Source organism: Colius striatus, chromosome 3 (assembly GCF_028858725.1).
Source record: "Colius striatus isolate bColStr4 chromosome 3, bColStr4.1.hap1, whole genome shotgun sequence".
Lineage (NCBI taxonomy): Eukaryota > Metazoa > Chordata > Aves > Coliiformes > Coliidae > Colius > Colius striatus.
The window spans coordinates 22976262-22994291 of record NC_084761.1 but is presented as its reverse complement, the minus strand read 5'-3'; the positions used below and the strand labels follow the sequence as shown (position 1 = coordinate 22994291).

The window sequence follows — 18030 nt, the reverse complement described above, 5'->3', positions numbered from 1 at the left end:
AATGCTCCCTCTGCATTGGCATCGATACATTGAGCAGGTCTATCACATCCAACTGAAGCAACCCCCAGCAGTGTTCAAAAAACAAGTAATAGATTGTAATAGCTGACTGTTTTTATTGAATGGCCATGGCATCTGCACTATGATCCTGCTTTGTTCAGAGAAGTGCTTTGCCTCGTTGATGTAGACCAGAGTTTCCAGACACAAAGCAATGACTTGATTTGTAGCTGTGTTTTTAAGAGGGTTTTAACAGTGAGGATGAGTTGTAAAAGACAGCACATAGCAGCTCATGTTTCCTTCAGCTGTTGACATTCATTTATTTTATCCCATCCCTCCAAACAAATTCAAGTAGGAATACAGCTCAAATAATCAAGTTTTGACTAAACATTTTTTAAAATTAGTTTGATTACTGAAGCACACTTAAAGAACAGTCAAACATGGGGAAGCAGATGTACTAAATAGGAATAATGTATCAGATAGGAAGAATTTATGTATGACTAATTTAGGGTCAGACTACAAATTTCCATGATAATAGCAAGCAGTGACACTGACATTGCGGTGTATTGACTGCAACGCTGTGTCTCTGTGTGCTTCACATGTGACAAGTTCATAAAGCAGCCTTGTCAGGGAGCAGGTGGGAAATGACATTTTGCATGAGGTAAAGAGCTTGCAACTGAACATTCAAAAAGGCAAGAACTGAATACCTGCTAGCCTTTCCTAGCTTTAAAACATGCCACAAATGATGGCTACTGGTAAATTCTCTTTTTTCCCTTCCTGAGCTTTGACAAGAAAGTGGTTTACAGAAACCCTATCCATTACTCAGGTTAGAATTAACAATTTCAGCAAATGTGTAGTAAATAAATTTTAAGCTCATATACCAAAAATGTTTGCCTTGCCATGAAGCAATACTACACAGATGGTTAAATTAGAAAATGCCCAGGAGACATTGCATTATAATAAATAGTTTGCAGAGATTGTCAAGGGGATCTTCCAATGGAAATTTTTTTTTTAAACATCTTCTATGAATACTCTACATCTCAGAGATATTTTCACTTTCTAATTTATGAATCCTAAAGATGAGTCATGTCTGGCAGAGTTGATTTAGTAGTATGAAGAGGAGGGATAAATTCCAGCAAGACAGACAGAAATCAAACTAGCTTCCCTTTGAGTTTTAATGAGGACTACAAGAATCCCAGCCAGACCTTTCCAGGATCTAGCTAATGCAGAAGGCTGCTCAAGCCTAGAGTTTGGAGTACTTATTCTTTGCATAAACACTTCAAAGCAAAGCTCATTAAAGTTAGTGGAAAAAGCCTCAGTGAACAGACTGCGTTTGAAATAAACCTAAATAGTGCAACTTTCAAGAGGTGTCAATCTATCTCCTCTCTGAAGAGTTTCATTCATTTGGAGGCTTAGAATAATAATGAAGAATTGCAGATGTATCTACAAATAAGAATCACATCCACAGTTTGGGACAGAAAATGAGATATTACCGTGCTCTCGAAGTTTTCATTTACTGTTTGATACAAGTAATGAAACGTTTGACAGTTTTGGGTTTTTTTCTCTTTTGGTCTCTCAGACCAAAGCTGTGTTATGTAATCATTGATGTTATTTGCTTTGTGGTTTGACAAACAACAAAAATCAGCTATTCACTACATCCTCATTAGGGCAAAATTCCCAGAAGTTGTAACATCAGCATGCCCATGGCACTGGTGAAAAAGAAAATAAAACAACCACAATCAGTAGAAATAAGCAAGAGGAAAAAAAAAAAAAAGTCATCTAAGACTTAAACAAATCAAAAATGTAAAAACATCTTACAAAAGTAGTATTTTGAATAATCTGATTTTGATAGTAAAATAAAACTTTTTGCAAGTCTAAGATTCTTACCACTGGGCTGCTACATCACGTCTATAATAATTATATTTAAATCTTAAAACAGGAAAGTACATTACTACTCAACACATTTTCAAAGATGGGAATTGAATACCCAAGATCATCAGACAAGAAGCATACCGTGTCCTTAACCTTATTATAACATAACCCAACTACGTAAACATGATACAAAATTCTCAGGCTCTGACCAGTGTTGCAGCAACTTGATCCCATGTGAAAAAAAATATTTAGGCTTTCTGCAGGTGTATAGCATTCCACTGCTTCAACAGGAAAAGGAAAAACAAAGTCAGCTTCAAACAACTTGGAATTTATTTCCTTTTAAAACCATTTTGCATGGCATCACCTTCTTTTCTCTCTTCCTAAACCTTGCCAGTTCTTTTTTTGCAGTGCTTTGAGGTGCTGTCAAAGATTTTTTAATGTTTACTTCGTTGAGTTACATAACTATTAAAAAATTTGTGGCATTAAGGAGTGTAACATTTCAGTCATTTTCATCATATTTTAAAAATTCTACTTCTCATTATTTACTTAGCTTAATTGCCCTTTAGAATAACTTTATACATTCATAGAATATTTGTAAAAGCCAGCCTCATCTTTGTTCTCTTCCTCTGTTCTGTGCCATATTCTTTTTCTTTGCTCCTGCCTTTTTGAAAATACCTTTCCATCAAACATTAACCAAGTTCACATGCATTTCTGTCTGACATATTCAGTAGAGAAACCTGAGTTAACAGCGTTTAAAATAAACTTGCATTAAGGTACCTTTTTTCTTTTGAAAGAGAGCTTTGGTATGAAAGCTGTGATGTGCCAGTCAGAGCAACAGAATTTCCAAAGCACGCTAATGGTCACATCATCTGCTATCACGAACCAACACAAAGCATGAGGTAGAGTGAGCAAATGGGATAACTAGAGCAAATTCCTTTCTTTGCTTCAAAATATAAGCCATGAAAATTGATAATAAAAACCCCTGTTGTTAACATACAGTTCTCAAACTGAAATGCTTTCAGCAGCAAAAATCAGATTTCTCCTAAGAAAAGTTAGGGAACTCTATTGGAGCCGAAATTTAAGGAACATTTTCCACATACAAATGTCAGGCTCAAAATTAAGAGAGTTCAGTCCATGTTCTCTGACCATTGCCCTTCGCTCAGTCTCCTGAGGAATACTTCGACATATTTAAAGCATGCTTTTACAAATTGCTCTATAGAACACATTTTCAGCATCCACAAGGTCTTCCTGTATCTGTTTCCTAGTTCATCCCCTTTACTCCCCTGCTTCACAGATAATAAAGAACAGCCATAAATGTTTAATGGCCAAGATAAGCTAATAAATACAGCCCTAAATATTATCATCCTAAACAAGAGAGAGGGAGAGTAATTTCTTCTAAAAAAAAAATCTCCTTAAATGAGAGAGCTTTTTATTAAACCAGCAAATGACAGCACAAAAGACATCTCAGTCGAACACTAAAGCAAAAAATAAGTGCATTGAGAACCACCAACAAAACCCACTTGTTCAGTTCATTTTAATTGGATTTACTTGCTAGCCTGGTGCATGTTTTTCTCATTATCTGTTCACCTTGAAAGCAAATAGATAATTCTTAATACTGTCACTCTCTTTCCTGCAGCACCCTTCCTATTTTCTGCTCTGCTCTAGCCCCATCTCAGGTAGGCAGCCACCAACCCCTTCTGAGAGACAATGATGAGTTAATGCCAGAACTAAAGTAATGGTAGACCTTGCTGCATATGCAAGGGCAAAGTTCCCTGTGAAACATGACCCAATCTTTGCCCACATTCAAACAGCAAAGCTTGCAGAAAAATGAGATCTAATATGAGACTCTTACCATTTCAAGACATTCCCATCTGTGTTCTACTCATAGCTGCATACAGTGAATTAAGATTTTTCTGTAACTGGAGCCAAGAAGGTCAGATATTCCTAGAGAGGTGTTTAAATTGAATATCTCTACCAAGGATCAGACTGTTATGTATATCCAGTGTCTTAATTCACAAGATGCTTCTCCTTCACTATTCTTCCTTCCTTTTCCTTATTACACACATGAACATGGCTGGGCTAACTCTTCCTTTCTTCTCACAGTGTATTTTAGTTCACTCTCCCAGTGTCTCCTTTTCATAATTCCACCACCAAGGACTTGTGTGTGCCATTACTGCCTTTTATATAGATATATAAAAATAAAAGAATCCTTTTACTGTAGATTTATACCTGCATCAGCATGTGCATATCCTGCACAAAACACTTTTTGTCCACAAAGACAACAAAATATATCTGCAACTGACAAAATAAGCCATTTTTAAAGTTAAAAAAGGAAAAATAACAGAAAAAGGGAAAAGTTAAATACTTTTTTTAACTCTTCTTCGTACTTCAATCAAGCATGGCTAAGAAGCTTCAACCTGAGGTGACATATGGCACATGAATTTCAGGAAGATTATCTTCTTTTGCAGAAATATAGTTGTCAAAAGGGAAATCAGACTTGTGATTGAAAGGTAACTTTGAACTCAACTCAGGGGAAGCTACAGACAGTCCATAATAAGGTACATTATTATCCTAACTTTGAATGAGACATGAACACATGTTGCAGAGATAGGTAAATTCTTTGTAATTGTCATTGGATGCTTTTAATTTTGAAGGCCATTTAAGTGTGTTTAAATTTTCAACCTCTCATATAACTAAAGGGTTACTGTTCATTTCCAGCCTGTGAGATCTAGATTCTACACGTCCCACATGTGCTATACCGTACTTCAAACATTTTGTTCTTGTTTCCTGCTCTCAATCATCACAAAAAACAGATGAGACTCACACTCACAGAATATTTCAGAATATTAAAAGTAATGCAGAGAGGGGCTAATTTATACCTTCCGCAAGAGATTTGGGAGTGTTATTACAAAATATCTGGAATGTTAATAATATTTTTCTTTTTATTTGCTTTGTTTCTCTGAGCATAGCTGTAGAAAGAATAAAAAATAACCTTGGGCATTGTAGGAAATACATTGCAATCCAAAAGTAATTCATAATCCAGTTCTACTAAGGGGCCTGTGAACAGAGCATCTCAGCATATTTCAGGAACAGGAAAAAGAAAGCAAGCAACCTCTCCACTACAAAAATGTCAATACTTGTTAAGACATAATTAGCAGGCTACTGCCTACAGGGACAAGCATGTCCCTCTTCAATACAAGAGGAATATACTCAAGCTACCAAATGAAAGGCGAGTTTTGGTATTAACCACCTGCGTCAGAATGTATCTTAATGATCACAAACATAGCAAATCAAATGAAAAACAGAGAGAGAGAGAGAGGCCTTCCTCTTTGTATAGAGGCCCAGTAACTTGCCAGGACAATGTAAAGAATTGTCTTATTGCATTAAGTGAAAAGAGTGGCCAGATGCTTATCCCAGGACATCCCAACCATAGCCGCTTGAGCAGGCAGTATAACTGCAGGACACAGTGATTAGCTTTTTGCCTGAGGAAGAGAGTAGTGTCTCCTCTTTACAAAGAAAAATACTTACATCCCATGCACGTTCAGTATCATAAACACTTCTATTTTCTTCCTGCCACAACTCATATTAAGGTTCAATACAAACAACATACATTTGTTTTGAAAGATAGTACACCATAAAAGTGCCTGTATCTACACCACAATCGTCACTTCCCCTGAAGATATTTCCTTTTGCAACTAGGAGTCCTGTAAGCACTGATAACATGATAGAAATATTATAATTCAAACATAAAAGTTGAAGCCACTTTTATCTTCCAACACCAGGTGTATGATTAAATCCACTCTAAACCTGCTCAGGCTTTTGAATCTTTTTCCCCCTTTGTAAATTGTTCTTTTTTCCTTCATCCCACATGGCTACCCGAGCTGCAAGGAGCTGGTATAGGAAAATATTATCCCTTGGAAACTCAAGCCTTCAGTAGCATATTTAGAAACCAATTAGCTTGAATCTCAGAGCATGAAGAAAACATTTCAAGGATAACACATCTCCTTTCTTTCTGTCATGACATTTTCCTTCTTTATGAAAGCTGATACTCCACACTGTGTGTTTTGGTACTTTATCAGAATTACTTCCCAGCAAGTTAGGTGATGGCAGAAATAGTAATAAATGACTATATGTCAACAAGAGGGTTATTGGGTAAAGAGAAAAAGAATCTGTTACCTTCAAGAACAGACCATACGGTGATTTATTAAAGTGTCAGGAGCAAGCCTTTAAGGTAAAAATAAGCTGACTCAGAATTCTGATTATTGAAAATGAATCCTTAATAGAAGTAAATGGACAAGAACAAAATTTCCTTGCTGTGTTCGCCGTTCAAAATTAATTGGAAAGTGGCTGATTTGAGAATATGATATCCTCTAGTGAACTGAAAATGCTGTATTTCTTTCCTCTGAAACCAAGAGTGGAGAATTAAATTAATTCTGAGGTTTGTTTGCTCAGAGTAGGCCACCAAAATGGATTAATTAATCATCATTTATGAACACTATAACACAGAGCAGTCAGCTCTTCATAAAACTGCTAGAATAACAACATGACAGTAGAACAGTTATAAAAGCAAATGATAAATTTCCTGCATCTCCAATCTATATCGACTTGCCTGGCATTTCTTTCTTTCTGGTTTGAAAGAAAACATCCTGGTGAAAATTCTTATTCAGTGTTTATGAGAGGGCTCAGTTTAAATGGGATATTTTAGAGTTGTTCTACAATTCTGTGCTGTACAGGGTCCTGGGCAGTAACTTCCACAAGGAAAGAGACTATGTAGTACCAAGTTCATGAGAATAGACATAATTAATTCCATTATTCAAAAGATAGCCAGATCTTAATTCCTCTATAGAGAGAAAGATCAGAGAATATCAGGAATATCAGAGAAACAATTATGGGTACTTAACCAAACTAAGAATGATTTTGACCATTGTTTGCCATTAGCAAGTACATTTCTCACAAAGTTCAGCTGGCTATTGACTGTAGGAGGGGAAAAAAAATACTGAAGATCCAGTTAAAAAAAAAAAAAAAAGCACTGTCACTAGGTCAGGCTACTATTGAACCTACTGAAGTCCTATTGAAACTAACAGGACAGCTTTCATCTTTGCTAGTTGCATTGAACTGGGTCTGTGAAATACTGTGCTTCCTCTGCGACTATTAACATCAACAGGCTCCAAGCAATGCACCCGCAGTGCTAAAGCAAATGCTTCATTTCTTGAGGTGGCCAGTTCACCAATCTTACAGTTCATGTTTACTTCGGAACTAGTTTCATCCTGCTTTAGAAATACTGTTTTCCTTAGAACCTGCCAAAATAGCCAGGAGACATGTCCAAGCTGCAAGATGACAAAATTTAACTCCAGGTCATTACAGGTCAGAAAAAGTTGACAGAGCATTTCCAGGTGACCTACAGTGCGGACAGAGAGACTCAAGTCAAGCACATAACTTGGCTCAAATGCAGCATTCATAAATATTTATTACCACTGTTATTAGCTGTTTGGCAGTCTGGACACTGCTGGCTCCGCTGGTTGAATGCTATCTGGTTGTTTACACAGATTCCTGAATGGCAGACCCTCACCTTCTTGTCAAGAAATCACAGGCATGCAGGTGCTACATATATAGATCAAACTGTCTCTTAATTATATCTCATCATATCCTTTCCGGTCTATGTAACTTAAGTTTAATGTTGCTCAAAACATGAGCATTATATTTAGATTTCTTTGAAGTGATGGCAGCTGTTTATTTCCATTAAAAAAGTCAAACAGAAAGACATTTTCTATTTTCCACTCACACAAGAGGCTTCATAAGATATTTTGGAAATTGTGGAGAAGCAATTAGCTTTGATGCAAAGATATTTAATCTGTGCTAAAAAGTGACCCCTTCTGGATTATCTGTAATATCTACATGCTACTAAAACATGTCATTATTTAATTAGATATCAGGCATTTGGGAACAAGCATGCACAATAAGAGAGAAAAGTTGACCCTTCCCATGAAATAAGGCCACGCAGTGATAAAACTTAGTGAGGGTAAAAGCAGCAAAGCCTGAAGGCTGGATGATGGTCATAGCTCCAGCCTGAGCACTCACATCTTTCATCCCAAATATCTCAATGTCTTCCTTGTATTGAGGGACTCAATTGATCAGTGTTGCCATTATTTCACTCCCTCAGACCCAAGAGCAAAAATTTTGCTTTACGCACATATACAAGGGAGGAACAGTGCACTATTTAGAATTAATTTTGCATTTCTCTATGCTGTGATAAATACAAAGCTTGTAAATCAGCACAGACTATGGCACACTGATCAAAGGCATTACAGAGGACCTGGGACTAATGTCAGCCCATGATGGTCCTTCCTGATCCAGCTCAGGCCAGTCCTCCTGTTGTGACAGTGCTAACTGTCAGAATAAGATTTGTGACATAAAGAACAGTAAGGGAGAGCTATCATTATTTCAGTGCAGTAATAGAGAAGCTTCACAATTTTCTGTAGATGCAGCCAGAGTGGGATGTAATTTGGTATTATAAACTGATGCCAAGGAACATTCACATTATTCATTGGCACAAAATAATTGAAGCTGAACTGATTTTTATCTGCAGAGGATTATGACTAAAAAGGTTGACAGCCTTGACCAATATTTTGTAGTTGCTTGATAGAAGTTAACAAGGAGCATGCAACATAGACCAGCAAAGGAATGGGTTATTGATAGCTATCTCCTTGTACAAACTCTTTTGATCAACTTTGAAGAGTGAAGACCAAAGCCATCTGAGACTTCTCAGACTTGTTTCTATGATGATAGTGTTATTCTGTCGGAAATGGTAGATGTACAAATCTGGCTTAAGACAGTAGTACCCAAACCCATTTTCATCTGGTTAATTTGTGTAATTTTAAATTGAGTTTATTTTTGAGTCTGAACTGAATAGATTATTTTTTTTCAGAAGTTTATAGTCTAAGGAAGTCTTTTCAATGAGAAAACAGATGGCAACAAAAAAAAAAATCCTACATCATGAATTTCACTTTAAAATGCAAATATTTGGTTATAACAGGAGGATTGAATTGCTCTAGACTTCTGCAGAGATTTCATGGGCCCACAGATGTAACTGGTAGCTCTGCATTTGCACAGAACTCATTAAACTTTGGCCACAATTAGATATATTGTTGATCACTTATACAAGTGTGACAAATGAAGAGACATAAAAAATCCATTTAGTTCTTCTACTCTAATGCAACTATGCACTGATTGCATAAAGACATCAACAGCAGCAGGTTTTTTCCATGGGCTCTGAAAGCATGTGCTAATAGTTAAAAAACAAACAAACAAAAACCACATTTAATTGCAGGCTTTATAAAAGAGAAAAGAAGTAACTAATGGAGTGAAACCTCCTAACTAGCTTTTTTCATCTGAGACCCCACACGTCAGGGGTATCAAAAATGTATATAACATGGAAAATAGTTGCTGTGTTGGCAAATGGTCACAATTTAGAAGTGGTCTCACTTTTAGAAGTGAGACTCGGGTAGATATTAGAAAATAAAAATAAAGAACATGTACAGCAACTTTATTCTCAAAGGGAAAACAACATGTAGAATTTTTCTGTCTGTAATAAGGAATTCATTTAATCATACCAACTACATTATGGAAAAGCAGAATGTATTCCTGGGTAAATGAGAAAAAAATTTGTTCTGTGTATAAGTAACATAGATACACTACAGCATTTGTATAGCAGTCTCAAGGCCACCTACCACAGCTGATCAATAGCAGTGTCCCCTCCCATTGCTGGGGACACTTTGGGTTAAATACAAACACTGTATTGAATATGGGCAGGGGAAATAAAACACCATTGAATGTTTTTGTTTCCCGTCCAATCAAAGGCAAAAGTGTTTCATTCTAAATACAGCCTTTGTTACTTTCTTTAGAGATACCAACTTTGAAAAGTATTTTATTTTCCTGTCAAGAGCGCTAAAATATAAAAAAGATGTGCAGGGTGGAAATAGAATAAAAGTTAAAAAAGCAATTTTCAGGGATATAAATGATTTTGCTTCAGTAGCAGAAGGGTCATGAATATGAATAGTGCTGAATTTTAGAGAAACAATTTGTCATTATTAAAATTAGTGCTTTATCAACACAAAAATCTCACTCTCAGCTTCCTTTTTGTGCTGCTGCACAAACAGCTGCATTAAGGGCCCAAGTGTTCTGGGATTCATTCTCAGTGAATGGGGCTCTGGCTCATAAGGTACAAGAAAAGTCTGTAATCCATAATAGGAGGCTGTCAGGATGTGAAATACATTAAACACTTGAAACTGAAAGAGGTATTTCGGTGGTCAGCCTAGCATAGAGCTACTTGGTATTAGTAAATGGACACTTGACAGTTTTGCATTTCTCAGCCATGACATCCCATTTACACATTCAGAAATACAGCATGCTGCCATCTAGATCCAATTATGAGTTTGCTCTTGGAGCAACTGTAGAGCATTTTCTGAGCACAATGGAAAGAGATGGAATAGCAAAAGTCATTTTTTCTGGGAAACGTTCATGCAAGAGAGAAGCAGAGAAAAGCAGTAAATATGCTACCATATTTCCACAAGAACAGGATGTCTGTACCGTATATTTCCCTACATGTCTATGTTTTGCACAAGGTTAAGCTATACCTCTGCTTTATTTTGCATACATTAATTCCTCTCCTCTTGAAAATTTTATTGAAAGGGGTGCAGAAGCAAGGAAAAGAGATGGTAAAGACAAACAAAAAGTTCCTCTTAAAAGAGCAGGAATCACGTGTGAGACCTCTCACTCTTCCTGGGCTTTGCAGCAATGGTCCAGGGCCAAAGTATGAGCAGAAAAGGACATGAAAGGGAGCATGGACCCTTTTTAGTTATTGAGTGGCTGAGAGGATGAGGTGGAGAACATTTATATGTAAGTTTTGTAATTGAGTGTTTCATTGGAAGTGCTAGATCCATGGATAAGCATAGTTTCAGTAGCTTCATAGTATCAGCATAAAGGGATCAGCCAATATTTGATTCCCAGTATCGGATAGCCATCCTTGAGACTGGTCAGGCACACCAGTGAGATGGGTAGGGTTACACTTCAGCTGGAAGCTGTGGCACCAGCAGTCCCTTTTTCCAGGAATTTCTGTTCTAGCATGTAGGCATATGTTATTCTCAAGAAGAAACCAGAAGCTTTGTGTTAATTTCATAATTGTCTTAATTCACTAGGCTAGACGGCAGAGACATTGGTGACTGTGGAGCATGGGGTCCTAGGGAACACAGAGGAAACAGTCTTACTTCATATCAGCTCCTGACATGATACGCATATTGTTGTTGATACACAACTGCAGATTTCACTCAGGCTGGAGGGATTCATACCAGCTGAGGGTAGGACTTACTCTCAGTCATCCAAAGGCACAGCTTTGAAGTTAAACATCAAACATTCCTGCAGTCAGAAGCTGAAGGTATAGCATCAACTAAATTCTGCAGTAAACAAATGCACATACACACAAAGGATAGAATTTTAAAAGCAAATATGTCCTAGTTTTGGAAGTCACTTGACCTTTTGACCTTCAGGATATTTTAATTCCCGGCAGTCACACAATCGGAAGGAATTGATATGTGCTTTCAGGAGCTTAAGTAGCTAACAGTATCTTCATAGCTGCTTGGCTGCTGCAAGTATGATGTGAGTCACCCAGCCCGTCTGGAAATCCCACTAGATTTCAACAGTTCTTGCAAACTTCTCTTTAAAGCTGTGATCACTGCAGGACCTACAGTGGTTTGCAGTTTTCTGGGATGAACCTCACAAAAAAAGACAAACATGGTTTCAAATCTTTACACAGACTAGTATCCTAGGGCCCTTCAGAGACACCTGGCTGACCTTCATCCAAAACCAAGTGCTTTTAGTTCAGAGTATACTGAGTTTGGCCCTTGCAGAGGGAAGGAAACTTCTATATTCTGCATTCATAGGAACATAGGGCTGTGCATCTGGACAAAGTGCACAACTCTGAATGCAGAATGCAGTTTTGGGGCACCTCAATCTGATCTAGCATGGTTCATATTCAAACAATTTCAAAACAAGACCTTTTTTATTTACCAGCTTTAAAAAGCCCTGAGAAGCAGCAGACAGTGAAATGATGTGGTTGTGCTGTCATTACTTTACAAGCTCTCTCATATCATAGGTATGATCAGCTTTGTTAGTAACTTATTAACCAAATATTATGGTTTAGGAGCAGAGGAGGTGGTAAATAGCCAGATGCAAAATATAACTTTTGTTGGATTCTGTCAGATGAAGGAAGTATAAAATACCCTTTCTTTCTCCTGCTGACCCAGACTAATGGAAATAATATAATTTATCAACCAGAAAGGCATATTAACTGCATAGGTGGTCTGAGAAATTTAGGACCACTTTTCTCCTCCCACTTGTTTCTTTTGAACAGAGAAATGTTAATACAGTACAGGCAACAGCAACCAGGGGAAAAAAAGCCCATTACAATAGTAAAATCAGAATTTTCACAGTCTGTGGGCCACAGTTCTCCATTCATTCCCTTTTAATACAGATATAAATAAAGTGCTCCTGGAAGAGCTGCATGGATCACCCTAGGGAGGGCAGACCAGCCCAGCGGCAGGCTCCTCTGCAGGAGATTACTTCTTTGCAAATCACATCATCCCTCTGTGCTTCAGGTTTGTTACTAGCAAAATGTACATCTCAGAATTCTCTTTCCTTGTGCAAGTCTCTGAAAGCCATAACTAAAATCTGTGGTATTTCTTACCATAAAATGAGAGGTTTTAAAAAAGCATCTCTGTAACACAAGGACCTTGGTTGTAGAAAAGTGAAAGTGATTTTGAGAAAAAGGTATTACAGGACATGAGAGGGAAAGAACAACAGATCTGGATCAGAAGGTGGATAACTGAAAGCAAAAAGAAAGTTTTCCTACCTACACCTTCAGCAGTCTTAACCCAGTCCACTCCTCAAAATACAAGTGATAGCAGCAACAGGGACAGAGGAAGACATAAATTGCCAAAGCTAGTAAGATACTGCATCAATACAAACTACAGCATCATTTGAACACTGTCATCCTGCAAAAGGTCTATGTTCTGAGGTCGATAGAGGAACAAAACCAGTGCCAAAGAAACACAACTGACCTTGCTTCCCATAGTATGTTGGTTAAAGTGTGTCTAGTGACAGGTTGTTACTCAGTGTCTCTGCACATTTGTGTAACACACATTGCTCATGCTAGTTTAATCTCAATGCAATGCAGCCAGAGCCCTTTCCCCAGTCTCACGAATTTGAAACAATTTATTGCCTTTGTACCGTGCCATTGTTCAGAGTAGCATCTTACCTCCTTCCTCAGAGCATTATCTCTACCTCCATGAAGTGCTGACTGCTGGTTAGTATCAGTCCATGTGCTGTAGCTGGTGTCATAGAAAGTATGAAAACAAGACTATTCTTCTTTTACTCACCGATTTGTCTCAGAGCACTGCAGGAAGGGATAGTCCCTGGTTTTCACTGTTTTCCTCACTCTTGCACTCAAGGCTGGTTCTGGAGCTTTTTTAGGTTCAACAAAAGCAGTGGAACAGCATTGTGTATCCCAGTGCCAGTCGCAAGGCACACAGCAGCATTAAGCTAGTTCAGCACATTTCTAATCTATTGCATTTTCTATGGATTGATGTACCAAATCAAACTTTTGTGTCTATCCATGCTGTAAACATGAACAGATAATGCCGTCTCCTTTTGTCTCAGCTGGAGATCAACAGCAAAGAATCAGGTATTGTTTTATCCCATGTATAATGCATCATAGTTGGGTTTTTTTTTTTACTTCAAGAGACATCAATGGAGCAAAAGTCCAAGAGCTTTTGACTCCATAGAGTGATCAATTGGATCTTTTAGACTGGACTGCAGCCTAATGAAACTCTTAAAATAAGCTAATATCCATCTCCTATAAGTACCTTTTTATATTAAAAAAACCCTCATTCAACATCAAGTGTAAAAAAAGCAGCAAGAGAAAGTAGATTTACTTGCATACTTTATTTACTGCAATAATATTAAATACTATTGACAGACTCCTTTAGCAGTTATCAAAAACACTTCAGATACAATATGATGTTCTCTATCAACACTTTCTATAAGTGCTTTCCTTTTCAGTAATTTTAAATGGTTTACAGAAAGCACTTGTCACATTTTGAGGTGTTGAGAAGGTTAATAGACTGGAAACCCAAAGATAAAGATTCATTATCCTGCTTATAAGTTTCTAGGGTACCACATATGGACATGCACATGAACAAAGTTCATGGCAATTTTAATGCTTATTCCAGTTACGTCAAACACTTTCAGTCATAAAATGCATAGGCACTGGAAACCACAAAGTCAAGCCAACAGAAAAATGACCTTGAACAGTTGCCAATCTTTGCCCAACAGAGGCTCAGAACAGAATAAAAGCAAAGAATAAATTACCATTTGCAGAATAAAGTGGTCACAGTGCAAACACTCTGCAGATGGGCCATAAGGGACACTTTGTCCTAAGCTCCATCCATCTTCACCTTATAGAAGTACTAAAAGCCTTATGAATAATTTAATAAACTAATGGACACGTTTTTAAACATTGTAGGCTGATGCTTCAAGAGGCACCACATTGGCAGCGCAAGATGGAGAAATTGGAAAGCTTGTGACATTTTATTCTGTGGTTAGTTTGAAAGTCAGGACAGCATGATGTGTTACAGCCATAGTATTTTCGTTAGCAGCGCTTTCTTCTGCTAGATCACAAGCCTGGGACTGCAAAGCAGGGATGTACCAAAGGGCAAACTTCATCTTCATGTGGTAGCAGCAGTTTGGTTTAGAATGCTCTTCACAATCAGCAGGACTATGCCACGTGGATCAGTGTTAACAGCCTTCCTGAGACACACCTGGTCACTTAGTGTCATTGAAGTGTGAAGATCCTAAGTTTTGAGTCTCAGTACTTTCCACTAGTTTAACTGCTGGGGAGCCTGATTGCCATCTAGCTAAGACATGTGCTTTCTAGGCTTTTGAGGAACTAGGGTGCCAGGACAGCCCACCTGGTTTCTCAGCTATAGCCTACCCCCAGCAAGGACAACATACATCTTGACATCTTCAATATATCTAACAGACACTTCAGGTTTTGAAGGACTACAGTCTAAGCATTGTCCCTCATACCTGGGTTGGGCAAAGCATCACTCAAACCACACCTGGTTACCTTCAAGATAGAGGAGAAAAAAAAGCCCTTAAAACAAACAAAAATATCATTGACCTAAGCACTGTACTGAAGGTGTAGCTCTCAAAAGAGGAAGATGCCTGCACTACTCTCCCTCCTAGAGACATACCCCCCTCACATCCCACACATGACTTTTTAAGCTGACACTCAGCCCCACACTGTGCTGTCAGTTCTCTTTCCTAGTCACTGAAAAAGAGACTCACCTGGACATAGAGAGCTGTCTGCAAGGTAAGGAATTTGCCTGTGAATCAAGTATCCTCACTGTTGATGACTAGTCTCTTCAGAATCAGGTGCTTCAGACCCCAAAATATGCAGGGTTTTTACCCCCAGCCCTGCCTGCAGACCTGCATCCTAGCTGGGTAATGCAGGTAAAAAAAGTGGCTGAGCAGGGCTGGCCATTGCTCATGCCAGTCTTCAGGCAATAAGCTCTTCCAAGGCTTTTCAAACCAGCTACCTGACCAAAATTGGGCACAAAAAGGCTAGGAGACAGATTGCTGAGACTATGGCCCTCTGCTGAACCCAACCTGAAGGTGAATCGATTGCTATTCCATGGTTTTCATGAAGCTGATGCTTAATTTTCCTTCATAAATGTCCTGCATTATAGCAGGACAGCACACTGCTAAACTTCCCATCACTGTATTCTCTGAGTTTGCTATAGCCAATGTTACACTTGTAATTTTTACTTTGTGTCAAGGCCTCCTTGGAGCATGATATCATTATTAAGAAGCGTGAAGCCTGAGATGCTGTTCTGGTTAATTGCTGTGGTTAATTTGTCCTTTTTGTGACCTGCTGCATATTATTGATTGTCAGCTTCAGAGATGGTGCTGAAAAAGAAGAAAAATACACTGTTCAGTTACCACTAGTACGTTATTTCTTTATAATAGTGTAAATAAATTCCATGGTCATTATGCATCCCAGGCTGATTTACTGGGTAAAAAAAATCAAGTTTTAACACTCAGTTTGATAAAATCTTCATAAAACTAAATAATGACAATCTACAATATAAAACCAGGCCTTTGCAGCCACAAAACTGAGCTTAATCATTTCATATAAAGAAAATACTGGGAAATACATTCTTACAAATTCTCTTTATCCTTCTGAAAGAAATTAGGAGATCTACAAAGCAGTGATCATGTAAAAGAGAACCATAGCAAGGCTGATAAAAAGGGAAAAGTTATGCTGACTTTAAGGAGTAAACACTGACAGTGATGTTTAGCTGAGATATCATCATTCTGCAAGGCTTGAAATTTTTATATTTCAAGACTAATTCAGCTGGTTAGAGCCATGCCATTTTAAACAAACTAGCCAACCCTGCATTTGTAGGAGACAGCATATTAGTCAGATTGTCAAATTAATTCCGTAAATAGCAGCCTTGAAATTCAGCTTTGCCTACATGTCTGAGGAGAGAAGAGTTGTGTCCCTCAAGGGTGCTGGGGACTCCTCACTGAGGGCTGATGTATGCCAGCACCTCCCAGACTCCTGCCCAGGGACGAGGTACAGTGGAGTAAACAGGAGGCATGCAAGAAATGACATTTCTGTTGTTTATAAAACAAAGTCAAAGCAGAAGAATTAAGAAAAAAAAATATCTCTGAAAGCAACTCCTCAGTACGAGTCCTTGAGGAGCTTATGAGTGATTCATCCCTTCAGATAAGAGATTTTAAAGCAATGATGCATATGTAACAAGTTTGGAGGCTTGACCCTCACAGAGAGGCTAGGATATGTGACTAGCTTAACATTTTAATCATCTTTGCGTTTGAGGGGGCAGGGGGAGAGGGTTTGGCAAAGTTCCCAAAGCCCCTGTGCCTGCTCTTCCAGCCAGACGCTGCCATCTCCTGATATCCTGCAACTGAAAAGTTTCTCTTGCCTCCCAGATCAGCATCTTCATGACCCATTTATCTAATTATGGGAACGACCGCCTGGGCTTATACACCTTTGCAAACCTGGCTAACTTTGTTAAGAGCTCGACTAACCTGAAACTGCAGACACTGCCCCCTGTTCAGCTGGCTCAGAAGTACTTTGAGCTCTTTCCAGAGCAGACGGACCCTCTTTGGCAGGTAAAGTCACATCCTCTTCCTTCTGCAATTACAAGCCAGCCAGAGCTATCTCAGGGCAAACAATGCAGCTTCATCCACCCCTGAATGGGAATCACTAATGTTGAATTGCTGCAGCTACAAGAAGGATTTCCCACCCTCTGAACCCCCTTCAGAGAAAGTGCAAGGAGAAGGGAGGGGAGGAGCGGTCAGCACGGCAAACACGGACTAGGCAGCTATTTTAAGAATAGAAAAGGGTTTGTCCACAGATTGACTTTTCTGTTTCAAATGCACAGTAGTGCTGCTGGTAATCTCAACGCTGTAATTTCCTAATTCTTGTTACACATCTCTGGCTCTTTTGTTATCCAGAATATGTTGTTCCACGCTATGCTTTTAGCTACGCAGACATATATCTAGAGTGACACCATGGAGATCTGTACAGTTATTTCAGGCCTACACTGGCAAAAAGGAGCAAAAATTTTCCCTATTATTTTTGGCCCAGATGCAAAAGAAGTATGAATCTCATATTCACATGGAGTTTAGTGGTGCTGCAGTGATTCACATGAGTTAATGATTTTCTCCTATTATATTTTGTTAACTTTTTTAACTAGCAAACTATCTTCTATTACAAGCCAATACTATGCAAAAGCAGTATCTGTATGGTAACTGCTTTAAAGAGCAGTCAATCCTAACCTTTTCTGTGGGGTCTTTTGTTCACACATTTTTATTTCACAGTCATAGGTAGTAGAAAGATAAGGAGATGAATAATACCCTACATTTCTATTTTCTCCTCCCTTTTGGGTTTTTATGTAAATTAAAATTGGCACTAAATCCTATGCATCTGAAACCATTTTGTCACCTAAGAAAGTAATGCCTTGAAGCTATTCAAACAAAGGTTTCCATTTTAACCTCAAATGAAAACTTGATTAAATCAATGTT

General features: G+C 38.2%; 1 protein-coding gene across 1 annotated transcript in view; it reads left to right on the top strand.

The window, feature by feature from the left end:
* Positions 1–18030, top strand: part of LOC104554788 (bifunctional heparan sulfate N-deacetylase/N-sulfotransferase 4) — an 83411-nt gene that overhangs the window by 53516 nt on the left and 11865 nt on the right. The window contains exon 6 of the mRNA XM_061992858.1: positions 16933–17115. Within this exon, the coding sequence (XP_061848842.1) occupies positions 16933–17115 (183 nt within the window). The remainder of the gene's footprint in view (positions 1–16932; positions 17116–18030) is intronic.